The 14,982-nt window shown below is 47.1% G+C and overlaps 1 protein-coding gene across 1 annotated transcript in view; it reads left to right on the top strand.

The window, feature by feature from the left end:
- LOC141048624 (cytochrome P450 4A6-like) overlaps nucleotides 1-14,512 on the top strand; it is an 81,053-nt gene extending 66,541 nt beyond the window's left edge. The window contains exons 9-12 of the mRNA XM_073544397.1: nucleotides 418-551; nucleotides 1,689-1,753; nucleotides 6,391-6,473; nucleotides 6,802-14,512. Coding sequence (XP_073400498.1) covers nucleotides 418-551; nucleotides 1,689-1,753; nucleotides 6,391-6,473; nucleotides 6,802-6,991 — 472 coding nt within the window. The 3' untranslated portion in view covers nucleotides 6,992-14,512. The remainder of the gene's footprint in view (nucleotides 1-417; nucleotides 552-1,688; nucleotides 1,754-6,390; nucleotides 6,474-6,801) is intronic.
- The last annotated feature ends 470 nt before the right edge of the window (nucleotides 14,513-14,982 follow it).

Here is a 14,982-nt window from a genome sequence, read left to right as displayed (position 1 = left end):
AGGGGGCTCACACGTTTTCTCTATATGTTTCCCTCTACCATTCCCTGTGCTTTATACTGCAGCTCTGCTTGTTCTCATGAGCTGTATTGATGAAACCCACCCAATATTTAACAGTTTAAAGGCCAAGTTCTATGTAAAATAACCCTATGGCATTTGTACTATACATCCCTTAAAGCTGGACAGATCTCGTACCTGGACCATCTTTCTCCAGATGACCCATGCACTCCACTAGGCGGCCTCTATGGTACATACACCCTTGTTTTTTGGAATTGCCTGAAAATTGAAGACATATTATGATGAATCCTTAGTAAACTTTGTCCAACTAAATGGCCTAAATCTTTTTCAACCCGTTTCCTTATCATGTAAAGCTGTCTGCATGACTGAAAGTTATATTCTATTATTTATTTTGCATGCCAGGGAAGACCTAGGAAAGCTGCCATACACCACCATGTGCATTAAGGAAAGCATGCGTCTCTTTCCTCCTGTACCGCATGTTTCTCGCCAACTTAAAGAACCAATCACATTCTTTGATGGACGGAGCCTGCCCAAAGGTGGGTGACATCGTGACAAAAAGTGACTCTATTTATCTACATTTAAAAACTCCCAAAAAAGGAGTCTGCACCCTTTCTTTTATGATCTAACTTTAGAACGCTGCCTCTATTTTTTTTTCTAGTTTTGTATACAAGAGATTTTAGTGATAATTTTGGGGACTTTGCACTCATCTTTGCATGGAAAAGTACTGCATTTTATCTGTCTATCTATCCATCTGTGGGAGAGAGGGTCCCCGCCGAGTGTCCGGGTCGGAACCAAGGGGACCGTCACCTGGGTTCCGGGGGAAACTCTTTCCGGGGGACAGAGTTCAGGGACGGACCGTGGAGACTGACAGGTGGGCTGGGGGAGGAGCCAATATAAAAGGGGCGAGGAACGCGAGTCACAGTGAGTCAGCAGAACGAGACAGAAGGAGCAGGAGACCGTGGGAGCGACTGAGAGCCAGAGCGACTCACCGGAGCCAGGAAGGAGGCCAGAGACAGGAGAGATACTCCCCCTGGACATCAGTGGAATGGCGCCGAGACGACCGTCCGAGAACCGCTGCCCAGCATCGACCAGCGGCCGCTGCCGCCTTCCTCTAGCCCGCGGCTGCGGACTGCCCGCGGACACCAGCGGCCGCTGCCGCCTCACTTCAGCCCGAGGCTGCGGCCTATCTCCGGGCCATCGTCCGGGATGCCGAGGGACGTCGAGTCGGTTAAGTGACACTATATAGGACCCGTAGTCGGCCATACCGCGGCCCTATAGTGACCGGCTTTGCCGGACTTAGTCGTGTTCTTAGTTTTCCGTGTTGGCTTGTATTGAGTCCCTGCGAGGACAATTCCTGTTATTTTGGTCGGTTGCTTAGACTATCCCTGCAGATAACCTATAAACCTATAAAAGTTGTTACCAAAAACACAAAACCGTCTCGCTTCTCGACACTGCATCCTGCGTACCTGCTAGTACCACACATCTATTAATCTATCTATTATCTATTTATATATTATCTATCTACATATTATTTTTTATCTATCTTTTATCTATCTATTTATTGTCTATCATCTAACTATCTATCAATCTATCATCTATCTATTTATCTATCAACTATCTATCAACTATCTATCATCTATCTATGTGAGAATTTTTATGTCTTCTTTCTACAGGTACCATTGTTCTCATCTCTATATATCTTATAAACCGGTGCCCCAGTATCTGGGAGGATCCAGAGGTAATACTATAAATGTGTAATATTCCCATCCATCTCCTATAACTCCATTCTGCTTTATTAAACAGGACCTGGCATTTATAAGTATTCGTTACCTTAGCCAAATGTCACAGGCACTGCCCCAATAATGGGACAGGTGTTACATGGGATGTTGTTGGTCATTGTGTCTGGACATGATGTGAGTAATTCCCCACAGTCCTGGGGAATTATTGTAACATTATATAAAGAAAATGCTTAAAGTTTTTTTTCCAGCACTTTTGTTTTGATGACTTATTCTTCGGATAGGTCATCAATATAAGATCTTGGCTGCACCGATCAGTTGTTATCTGCATGTAGTATATGGAGCCTAACACGGCACTGACATTCACTTTTTAGTGGTCACTGCCGGGTGCTGCAGATCAGCCCCTATTGAAATAAGTTCTTGGCAGTGACCACTACATTCGGTACAGAGCTGTGCGGTTCCACACTGTATACATCCGGCTTCCAGGGGTGATAAGAACTGATTGATGGGTGTGCCGGACCTCCACTGATATTATTTGATTGACTTATCATAAGGAGAGCTCATCAATATAAAAGTAGTAAACAGCCTCTTTAAAATTTCTAATATCACGCTTTCCTTAATATGTTACAATTTGTTCAATGTCATCTGTAAGCCCAAAGAGAATCCATTGCCTTAAAAGCCTTCCCTGGATTATTACTATAAGGCCACATTCACGCATTCAGTATTTGGTCAGTATTTTACATCAGTATTTGTTATTCAAAACCAGGAGTGGGTGATAAATCCAGAAGTGGTGACGTGTTTCTATTAAACTTTTCCTCTGATTGCTCCTATGCTGATTGTTGCTTACAAATACTGATGTAAAATACTGACCAGATAGTGCACATGTGAATGTGGGCTAAATGTTTGAATAGCTGAAAAGTCACCAATTTCCAAGGATGTAATTCTCATCTCTGAATATACTTTCAATCCTTTGCAGTAAGCCACTAATTGCCCTTGCTTTGTATTAGAATCCATTTCGCCGACTTAGAACTCATTAAAAAAAGCATAACCGGATGTTAGCAAACCAAGTATAAATTTTTTTCTGGGCTCACATCCCTGTACACATTAGGCTAAAGTTGGCCGAAACCACCGATGTAGGTAGGATTGGCTGACAGTCTAATGTGTCTGGGGGTCTTCTAATTCTTTCCCAACAGATAATGTTGAGGGAAAAAGGATCCAGCATGTTCAGACCTTATTATTATTATTATTATTATTATTATTTATTGTTATAGCGCCATTTATTCCATGGCGCTTTACATGTGAGGAGGGGTATACATAAAAACAAGTACAATAATCTTAAACAATACAAGTCATAACTGGTACAGGAGGAGAGAGGACCCTGCCCGCGAGGGCTCACAATCTTCAAGGGATGGGTGATAATACAGTAGGCGAGGGTAGAGCTGGTCGTGCAGCGGTTTGGTCGATCGGTGGTTACTGCAGGTTATAGGCTTGTCGGAAGAGGTGGGTCTTCAGGCTCTTTTTGAAGGTTTCGATGGTAGGTGAGAGTCTGATATGTTGTGGTAGAGAGTTCCAGAGTAGGGGTGATGCGCGAGAGAAATCTTGTATGCGATTGTGGGAAGAGGAGATAAGAGGGGAGTAGAGAAGGAGATCTTGTGAGGATCGGAGGTTGCGTGCAGGAAAGTACCGGGAGACGAGGTCACAGATGTATGGAGGAGACAAGTTGTGGATGGCTTTGTATGTCATGGTTAGGGTTTTGTAATGGAGTCTCTGGGCAATTGGGAGCCAGTGAAGGGATTGACAGAGGGGAGAAGCTGGGGAATAGCGGGGGGACAGGTGGATTAGTCGGGCAGCAGAGTTTAGAATAGATTGGAGGGGTGCGAGAGTGTTTGAGGGGAGGCCGCAGAGCATGAGGTTGCAGTAGTCAAGGCGAGAGATGATGAGGGCATGGACTAGGGTTTTTGCAGATTCTTGGGTGAGGAATGAACGGATGCGTGAAATATTTTTGAGTTGAAGTCGGCAGGAAGTGGAAAGGGTTTGGATATGTGGTTTGAAGGAGAGATCAGCGTCAAGGATTACTCCGAGGCAGCGAGCTTGTGGGACTGGGGAGAGTGGGCAGTCATTTACTGTAATTGATAGGTTCGTAGGGGGGGTCACGTGAGATGGGGGAAAGATGATGAATTCTGTTTTGTCCATGTTGAGTTTCAGATATCTAGTGGAGAAGAAGGATGAAATAGTGGACAGACATTGAGGGATTCTGGTTAGTAGGGAGGTGATATCTGGTCCAGAGATGTAGATCTGTGTGTCATCAGCATAAAGATGATACTGAAAGCCATGAGATTCTATGAGCTGTCCCAGGCCAAAGGTGTAAATAGAGAACAGCAGGGGCCCTAGGACTGAACCTTGTGGGACTCCAACAGATAGGGGGCGAGGTGAGGAGGTGGTGTGTGAGTGGGAGACGCTGAATGTCCGGTCTGTTAGGTATGATGAGATCCAGGAGAGGGCCAAGTCTGTGATGCCGAGGGATGAGAGGGTCTGTAATAATAGGGAATGGTCCACTGTGTCAAAGGCAGCCGACAGGTCCAGGAGGAGGAGGACAGAGTAGTGTCGCTTGCTCTTGGCAGTTAAGAGGTCATTGGTGACCTTAGTAAGGGCAGTTTCAGTGGAGTGGTGTGACCGGAAGCCAGATTGTAAGCGGTCGAAGAGGGAGCAAGAAGAGAGATGGGAGGACAGTTCAAGGTAGACGTGTTGTTCCAGTAGCTTGGAGGCGTATGGGAGAAGTGATATAGGGCGATAGCTAGATACAGAGGATGGGTCAAGAGAGGGCTTTTTGAGGATAGGTGTGATGGAGGCATGTTTAAAGCTTGAGGGGAAAACACCAGTTGTTAGTGATAGGTTGAAGAGATGGGTTAGGGTTGGGATGAAGACTGTGGTGAGGTTTGGGATGAAGTGGGATGGGATCGGGTCGAGTGCACAGGTGGTGAGATGTGATCTTGAGAGTAGAGTGGAGAGTCGATCTTCTGTAATGGTGGAGAAGTTGGTTTTGAAGGTGGAGGGCTGGGAAGTCGGGAGGAAGGGCTCTGGGGGTTGTTGACCAAAACTGTCCCTGATGTTATCAATTTTCTGCTTGAAAAGTCTTCAGCTGAGATGAGTGGGGAGGGAGGAGGTGCTGGGGGGCGGAGGAGAGAATTGAAGGTGTTGAATAACTGTTTAGGGTTGTGAGACAGGGAGGATATGAGAGATGAGAAGTAGGTTTGTTTAGCTGTGGCGAGTGTGGTCTTGAAAGTAGTGAGGGACTGTTTGAATGCGATGAAGTGCTCGTTGGAGTGGGATCTTTTCCATCTGCGCTCAGCAGCCCTGGAAGCTCGCCTCAGCTCTTTGGTCAGGCTGGTGTGCCAGGGCTGTCTGTTGATTTTGCGAGTTTTGGTATGTGTAAGTGGGGCAGCGGATTCCAAAGCTACAGCTATTGTGGTGTTATATAGAGCGGCAGCATCATCCGCATTGTGTAAGGAACTTATATCTGTAAGAGGGAGGAGGGATTCAGAGAATGAGTGTAGGTCAAGGTGTTTAAGATTCCTGCGAGGGTGTGAAAGTTTGTGGGGTGGGGATTGTAGACATGGAGTGAAGAGGGAAGAGAATGTGAGCAGGTTGTGGTCAGAGAGAGGAAGAGGTGAGTTAGAGAGGTTAGATAGGGAGCAGAGGCGGGTGAAGATGAGGTCCAGTGTGTGGCCATCTTTGTGGGTGGCTGTAGAAGACCATTGAGTGAGGCCGAAGGAGGAAGTGAGAGATAGAAGTTTAGTGGCAGCTGAGAGGGAAGTGTCAATGGGGATGTTGAAGTCGCCCATGATGATAGTAGGGATGTCCGCGGAAAGGAAATGAAGTAACCAGGTGGTGAAGTGGTCAAAGAAGGTGGTGGCTGGCCCTGGGGGGCGGTAGATGACAGCCAGTTGGAGGTTGGAGGGGGAGTAGATGCGCACAGAGTGCACCTCAAAGGAAGGGAGGGTAACAGAGGGTGGCAGTGGGATTGGGGTGAAGGAGCAGGTATCTGACAGGAGAAAACCAACTCCTCCACCATGTTTGCTGCTGGGGCGGGGGGTGTGCGAAAGGTGGAAGCCGCCATATGAAAGTGCAGCAGGAGAGGCTGTGTCAGAAGGGGTGAGCCAGGTTTCGGTGATGGCGAGGAAGGAGAGTTTGGTAGTAACAAAAAGATCATGGATGATCATGGACCTTATTGTTCATATGGTGATAAACTGTGCTCTGTTGTATCTCTACACAGCAGCTGCAGAGATCACTGGAGAGAGGTGGGCGTGATCTTTTCTTCCTTACATGATACTGCCTGCTTGTGATTGGTCAATCTCATGCAGGGGAAGAAGTGCACACCCACAGTGACAAATCTAATGCTCAGTTGATCTATAAGATGCATTATAACCTAAATTTTACAAGAAAATATCCCCACAATGGAGTGTAGGAATTAAAAATAAAGCACGTGTTTTACTCAGCTCTGCAGCCACTATTCCATAATGTGGCCCATTTAGCATACTGAAACTGGTGAAAGGTCCGATTCAAGAGTTCCATGTTGCTAACTTGTCCAGAAAGGGTGATATGCGCTGGTGTTCACATTACTCATTCTGTGTCTCTTTAGGTGTTTGAACCCCTGAGGTTCTCTCCAGAAAATTCGGCGTCAAGACACTCTCATGCCTTCCTGCCATTCTCTTCAGGATCAAGGTAATACGAGAAGGCTAAATAAAAATAGGAGCCTGGATAATGAAAAAAACCCCAAAGACTTGCATGTTAATGAATTGTTGTTCAGGGGGGACTGTACAAATTATCTCTTCTGCTACGCATCCATGGCCCAAAAAGGCATGAATGTCTGCAAAACCAGTTTCAAATGGGGTTGTCCTCTGCTGATGATATTGGAGCCATTACTGTGACATAACATTGCCAGCCCCCCCACAAGTGTTGTCTAGTACCCCCATAGTTCCTCACTGCTTTCATGTATCATACATTGTATTACATACATCTGTACCTTACAATTTTATATTCTCTCTCCCAGAAACTGCATTGGACAGAATTTTGCAATGAATGAAATGAAAGTTGCCACTGCTTTGACCTTACAAAAGTTTGAGTTACTTCCGGACCCTAAGAGGGAACCATTGCAACGAGACCAAATAATTTTACGCTCCATAAATGGAATACACATCTATCTGAAGAAGATAAACTGTGACAAGACAAAAAATATCTAATGTGTTATACATTTCTTCATATCATTATATCATTTTTATAATTATTTTTAATTTAGAAATTTTCAAGGATAAGTTTATAGTAAAACTTCACAGTATGAGCTGGATGAATGAAAATGAATATTAAATATCCTACCGGGATCCAAATCCTCTGTGTACACATAAGGGTAAAAGATAACATTAAAAGATAACATTCTGCCTGTCTGCAGCCAACACTAGGGGGCGTTTAGGAGCTTACTGATACTTATTATTGAGTTCCATGTATGCAACTAGTTGCTTTGCTCCCCCTAGTGGTGGCAGCAGGCAGCCAGAGTTTTACCTTTACTTTATGTGGGAAATGTATTAGCTACTTGCAGAGCACCCAGTGACTTAGAACATATATATAGCTTGCATATGACTCTGCAATGACTTTTTTGAATAGCATTGCCGAGTCAGCAACTGCATGGAGATCGTTCAGCTGCAGAACAGATGCTGGCAACCAGAGATGGCTAGAGTCTTCAGGGATTCTTGTCAAGTAGTTTGTAAGAATCTGAGTGACTCAGACATGTATTCTGACCTTTCCTGTATGACCACACCACCACGCTTTTCTATTGCCCTCACTACAATGTGCATGTACTAAAAATGTAATTTGATGGCCAATTTTTCATGTGCAGACAATTTATTTCTCATAACAAGGGAGTTCCCACTACCCATCCTGCTTATTTAATATTCTATCTGATCACATAAAAGTGTGCAGCAAAAATCAGCAAATAAGAAAACATTTACTGAACAGGGTGCAAATTTTAAAAACTTAGGACTCAGGTCTAGAGTCACTATATGTGATTTCAGACTTGTGAATCCTCACAGTGCACACAGTGCAAGATGTCAGGAATCTGTGGTGCCGGAAGTTGGCTGTCACGTAACTGCAAGTATGCGATTTTCATACTTCCATCCGCATTCGACTAGACGTGTCTGGCCTCTCTCAATTCCCCTGTCTTGAGTGAGGCCACGCACGACTAGTTGTCTTGTGACCACATGTATGCAAATCACATATTTGTGGTCAAGCTCCCGCCCACCATCAGCTTAGAAGACTCCTGACAGCACACACACTGCACGCTGTGAGCATTCACAAGTCTGAAATCACATAAAGTGATAGCAGACTTGAGCCCCAAGGCTACACAACTCCTTTCAGGAGAAACATTATCCTTCCAAGCTCATCACGGATGTACTTAATACAGCCAAAAAACATACTCAGGCTTAGTGTCTAGCTACCATATGCATAATGAGTGATTGTGAAACCGCTCTTTTTCAGCATACATTTTCTGACCACGTATAATTCAGACCACAACTTCATTTGAACTATGTTGTCACGGCATTGGCACATCTAACGGAGCCACCCAATACCAAAGGAGCATCAGTCTAAAAATACAAAATTACATAAACTGCCCTCACTAAAGTCTCTAATGCTCTATAAACAGTTAAATCTAATGGTCACTCTTTCATGCTAATTCTCTTGGATCTCTCTGCAGCATTCGACACGGTGGATCATCAGCTCCTCCTCACTATGCTCCGCTCCATCGGCATCAAGGACACCGTTCTCTCATGGTTTTCCTCCTATCTCTCTGACCGCTCCTTTACTGTATCTTTTGCTGTTTCCTCCTCCTCTGATCTTCCACTTACTGTTGGGGTTCCTCAAGGATCGGTTCTAGGCCCCCTCCTCTTCTCTTTGTACACTGCCCCTATTGGTCAAACAATCAGTAGATTTGGTTTCCAGTACCATCTCTATGCTGATGACACCCAATTATATGCTTCCTCTCCTGACAACACGCCTGCCTTTTTAGAAAACACCAGTGATTGTCTAAATGCAGTGTCTAACATCATGTCCTCACTATATCTGAAACTGAACCTGTCAAAGACTGAACTCCTTGTGTTTCCTCCTGCTACTAATGTACCTATACCCGACACTGCCATTTCTGTGTGTGGTCCCACTATTACTCCCCAGCAACATGCCTGCTGTCTTGGGGTCATATTTGACTCCGAGCTTTCCTTTGCTCCCCACATCCGATCACTGGCTTGCTCTTGTTATCTGCATCTCAAAAACATTTCTAGAATTCGACCTTTTCTTACTTTTGACTCCGCAAAAACTCTTACTGTTTCTCTTATTCATTCTCGTCTGGACTATTGTAACTCCCTTCTAATCAGTCTCCCTCTTACCAAACTCTCCCCCCTCCAGTCTGTCTTGAATGCTGCAGCCAGGATCATATTCTTTCCAATCGTTACACCGATGCCTCGACCTTGTGCCAGTCATTACACTGGCTACCCATTAATATTAATTAATATTAATCCACTCCAGAATGCAGTACAAACTTATTACCCTCACCCACAAAGCACTCTATGGCTCAGCACCACCCTACATCTCCTCCCTCATTTCAGTTTACCACCCTACCCGTGCCCTCCGTTCTGCTGATGACCTGAGGTTAGCATCCTCAATAATCAGAACCTCCCACTCCCGTCTCCAAGACTTTACACATGCTGCACCAATTCTTTGGAATGCACTTCCCAGGTCAATACGATTAGTCCCCAATCCCTACAATTTTAAGCGTGCCCTGAAAACGCATTTATTCAGATTGGCCTACCGCCTCAACACATTAACCTAACTATCCCTGTGTGGCACAGTCAAAAGTTTTACCATAACCAGGTTCCCCGCATCATGTTCCCACATGCTTTATTCATTTATCAGCCCTCTGTGTCTGTATTGTTACTGCTAGGCGTTGGATTCCTGCAGCTGCACAACAGGAATCCAGAGCCTCACATGCTGCTCTGCAGCAAGCCATTCCTGAGACTAAGTTCCTCTGCCGCTCCACTGAGCATGCTCACGAGACGATCTCCAATTGGAGGTCGGAAGGCACGTGCTCAGGTCCTTCTCCAGATCTGATTGGTCCATCTCAGAGATCTGGAAGGTCCCGGCAGCGCACAGCTATAAAAGGCCCGCATGGCCGTTCGGCCATGCCCTAGTATAGACTTTACTTGCTAGATGTGTGAATGGTGACGGAGGTATGATTCTGGTGACTAACTCATTAAGATTCCCCTCCCCTCCCCACATGATATTACGCATGTGGATAAGGAATTAGAATAGCAGTCAGCGCCAGGCAGTGTCAAGCCTTAGACCACTGTGCAGACCGCACCTCTACACTAGCGTCCGATTGTGCTACGCCTCACGGCACTATCGTCTAGCGGCAGTGTCCTACGCTGCGCTACAGTTGCAGCTCTCTTTGGCGTCCGCAGTGACGATGCCGCACGCACGGTAGGTCTAGACGGATGCAGTTCCTCTGCCTTGGGTCCTGCACCTGTGACCAGATACCGTGTGTGCATTTACCTGAGACCTGTGACACTAACAGGCTCAGCCTTTTGTGTTTACCTCTGCTCTCATCCCTGTGTTTTGGAGAGGTTTATTGGCGCATGTTAAGGATGCTCTATTTACCAGAGAGGTTCCTGCAAGTCTGGAGGAGCTGATTGCCATTTCCACCCGCATTGACCTCCGTTTTACGGAGCACGGGCTGGAGCATGCTCAATCCAGACGGAAGGTTACTTCGGCTCCCAACCTCTTTGAACCTCTGGAGCCACCCGGGCCAGAGTGTTCACTGCCAGAGCCCATGGAGGTGTCTCGCGCCGGTCTCGAGGCGCGTCCGGCACTTAGCTCCACTTGCGGTTACCACTGTCAACACTCTGTTCCCCACGATAACAGGGTCCCGCAGTGGCCAACCTCTGTGCCGCCGGGCAAGACCTTTGTCCCTCCTCGCCTTCGGCCGAAGATTCTCGCGTGGGAACATGCGTCCAGGGTGGGTGGTCACTGTGGCTACATGCAGACCACAAAACTCCTGGCAAGGTCTTATTGGTGGCCGCACAGGGTTCGGGACACTAAAAAATATATTTGGGCATGCGCCTCTTGTGCTCGGAATACCTCCCCTAAACAGAGAGTGAAGACGCCTGCCGATACTCTGCGGCGTTCCACTTCAACTTCGGTTTCTGGCGATTTTGCCGCTCCCGTTGTCTCTCAGGTGTCCCTTCTCAAACCTGGAGATTTTGCCGCCTCTGATGCCTTCCACGTGTCCCGGTTTTGTCACCTGCCGGGACATCAGACTTGCCTTTGGCCGAGTCTGAGGTCTATGCCTCTGATGGGCACAAGGTGGTGGATTGGAAGGCTCAGGGGGGAGGGGGCCCTAGGAGGGGTAATGTTAGGCGTCGGATTCCTGAAGCTACACAACAGGAATCCAGAGCCTCACATGCTGCTCTGCAGCAAGCCATTCCTGAGGCTAAGTTCCTCTGCCGCTCCACTGAGCGTGCTCACGAGATGATGTCCCATTGGAGGTCGGGAGTCACATGCTCAGGTCCTTCTCCAGATCTGATTGGTCCATCTCAGATCTGGACGGTCCCGGCAGCGCACAGCTATAAAAGGCCCACATGGCCGTTCGGCCATGCGCTAGTATAGACTTTACTTGCTAGATGTGTGAATGGTGACGGATGTATGATTCTGGTGACTAACTCATTAAGATTCCCCTCCCTCTGATATTACGCATGTGGATAGGGAATTAGAGTAGCAGTCAGGCCCAGATTGGCAATATGCTGAACCGGGCATTTTCCCACTGGGCCGCTGTCATGTGGGCTGCGGGCGGCAGCGCCTACTCATCTGGCCGCTTGCCAGCTGATGCGGCCACTGGCCTGGCTGTTGCTCCTGCCGCCGGCCCTCTGCGCGCACTGCAGGGAGATAAGCCGCCACGCACGCCATCCTCGCCGCCGCCGCCACTCACAGCGTCGCTTGCCTGATCTCTTCACTGTATACAGGACCTGTGATGAGGTCACAGGAGGGGAGGAGTCAGGGGGTCACATGATCAGGAGCCTTTGTCCAGACCACTGATCATGTGACCCCTGACTCCACTCCTCCTGTGACCTCATCACAGGTCCTGTGCGCACAGCCCTGCCTCTTGGTGTCTGCCAGACTCTGCTGTGCTGGTTGTCATGGTGCTGGATGAGGTAAGTATGTGTGGGGTCAGGAGGGGTTTACAGGGTAGATGTAGCAGGGCTGTGTGTGTATGAAGTGTACAGAGCGGAGCCGTGTGTGTATGAGGTGTACGGAGTGGAGCCATGTGTGTACGAGGTGTACGGAGCGGAGCCGCGTGTGTACGAGGTGTACGGAGCGGAGCAGGCTGTGTACGAGGTGTACGGAGAGGAGCCGCGTGTATACAAGGTGTACAGAGCGGAGCTGTGTGTGTACGGGGTGTACGGAGAGGAACCGTGTGTGTACGGGGTGTATGGAGAGGAGCCACGCGTGTACGAGGTGTACGGACCGGAGCCGTGTGTATGGGGTATACGGAGCGGAGCCGTGTGTGTAAGGAGTGGAGCCTTATGTGTACGGGATGTACGGAGCGGAGCCAAGTGTGTACGAAGCCTACAAAGCAGGCTTTTCCCACAGACACAGGAGTACACGGCAGAGCCCCGAGGAGCATTTTAAAACTCACACATGACGTTCCACCGGAAGTGATATGCTGGAAGCTGACCGGAAATTAGACAATTTCATGAGGAGATTGTGACGGAACTAGGAATGCTTCAATTCCATCACCATGTCCTCCCCCGACAGCGCAGACAGCAGGATCGCCTTGGAATCAGAGATGCTGGCCGTGTGAATCTCTCTTTATTTCTTTCTCTCTTTTTCTTTCTTTCTCTGTTCTTTCTTTCTCATTCTCTGTTCTGTCTTTCCCTCATTTTCTTTCTCTCTCTCTGTTCTCTCTTTCTCTCTCTAATCTTTCTTTTTTCTTTCTCTCTCTCTGTTCTTTCTTTCCCCTCTTTCTTTCTTTTTCTTTCCTCTCTTTCTCTGTTCTTTCTTTTCTTTACTTCTTTCTCTTTCTTTTCTTTCTCTGTCTCTCTCTGCTCTTTCTTTCTTTCCCCTCTTTCTTTCTTTCTTTCTTTCTTTCTCTGTTCTTTCTTTCTTTCTCTCTCGCTCTCCTTTCTTTCTCTCTCTGTTTTCTTTTTTCTCTCTCTCTGTTTTCTCTCTTCCTTAGTGCCAGTCAGTGTGCCCACAATGCCAGCCACTGTGCCCTCAGTACCAGTCAGTGTGATCAGCAGTGCTAAATGGGTGCGGTTGGGTGTGGACATGGGTGTGACTAGTTGCGAAATGGATGTGGCCGGGGCGTGGCCTAAAATTTGCACGCGCCGCTGTCTTTCTCCCTCTTTCCCTTCTTCAGAAGTTGGGAGGTATGATAGGGGCGGCTGTGACCAGGGGGTCTGGTTGCCAATGGATAGCAGTTCTGCCAGGAATTCTGTTACCATGCGTACAAAAGGGGACAGGGTTTTGGGCGCAGTACTGTACCTAAAAGCAATAAATAGGACTGAGCTGAAATACTGGGCACAGCTGTGACTACATGTTATATAGTCATGCTAATCTCCTCTCACTTCTTGTAACCTACAAGTGGACAAAGATATTATATAGTCACCATGTGACTAGTGGGCCTGTGTAACTTCAAATGCCAGGGCTGAATTTTAGTCCCAGTCTGGCCCTGGCAGCAGTCAGCGCCAGTCAGTGGCAAGCCTTAGGCCAATGTGCACACCGCGCCTCTACACTAGCGTACGATTGTGCTACGCCTCACGGCACTATTGTCTAGCGGCAGTGTCCTACGCCGCGCTGCAGTTGCAGCTCTCTTTGGCGTCCGCAGTGGCGACGCCGCACGCACGGTAGGTCTAGACGGACGCAGTTCCTCTGCCTTGGGTTCTGCACCTGTGACCAGATACCGTGTGTGCATTTACCTGAGACCTGTGACGCTAACAGGCTCAGCCTTTTGTGCTTACCTCTGCTGGTATCTCTGTGAGTAAACATTGATTGCTTTGCGCACCTAGGTGACGTTTAACCCACGTGCGCATTTCTGCCATATTGCTCGTCTGTCACTTCTTAGCAGCAGTGTTCACACCTACGGCACGGTGGACCCCGAGCGGCGAACGCACTTTATTATTTATTTTATTTAGTGCGTTCCGCCGTTCCTAACAGTTACACACTTAACAATATGGCTGATCCAAACAATCAGGGCAATTTTTATCACCCACCTTTCGTGTCTACCTTTTTTCCTCATAGATTGTAAGCTTGTGAGCAGGGTCCTCATTCCTCTTGGTATTGTTATGATCTATGTGATTATTGTTATGCTGTAATGTCTATTGTCTGTACAAGTCCCCTCTGAAATGTAAAGTGCTGCGGAATATGTCAGCGCTATAGAAATAAAATTTATTATTATTATAAAGAACAAGGTCACCCTTTTGTAATTTATTGGTCCCAAGCACATTGTGGAAAAAGAAATCCAAAACCTAGGTCAGTTTCCTTCCTTGGTCAAGTCGTATGAGCGTGAATGTACCAGAACATTTGTTAGTTGTAGTACACACTATGTTATCTATCTCCTGCAGTGTCGTCCATGGTCACTTCAATACGTAGGCCGCACTGTCCAGCAACTGTGGTAACACATGAGCACACACTGCTCGAAGGTCAATAAAAGTTGTTTTGAATCATTGTGTCTCCAGAAATTTTGCATTAGAACGTGAATATGATTTCAGCAAAACCATCATAACATCGATTGAACGGATACCATGTAACGTCCCAAACATACTGTGTAAACTCCACCAGTGAGATGTCTGCTGGAAATTTAAGTTGGCTTGTCTAGTCTCAAAAGGGCTTAAAGGAGAACTTGTCAGAAACTTCTCCCCCCTCTCCTTCTAAAACCATTAACATAATTGTGTAGCCCTTTAAAAGATAAGCCCAAAAGCGATGCTCCAGCAGCGAGAAATCACGTTTTGAACTTTTGTATACTTGTCTGGAGGTGCATTGGGGTGTGACGATGCACTTACAGCTCCTCAGCCTCACACTGTATTCCCTGCTTAGCAGCATTCCCCTGACTGATTGACAGAGGGTTTGCTCTGGTATATGGCCCCTGACCTATTAATCAGCCAGAGGAGCATGTTACTAAGTTGGAAACACAGGG

This window comes from Dendrobates tinctorius, unplaced genomic scaffold (assembly GCF_039654945.1).
Source record: "Dendrobates tinctorius isolate UK_male_01 unplaced genomic scaffold, ASM3965494v1 ptg000138l, whole genome shotgun sequence".
NCBI classification, from domain to species: Eukaryota; Metazoa; Chordata; class Amphibia; order Anura; family Dendrobatidae; genus Dendrobates; species Dendrobates tinctorius.
The sequence above is the reverse complement of the archived record's forward strand: the minus strand, read 5'-3'. Positions and strand labels throughout refer to the sequence as shown.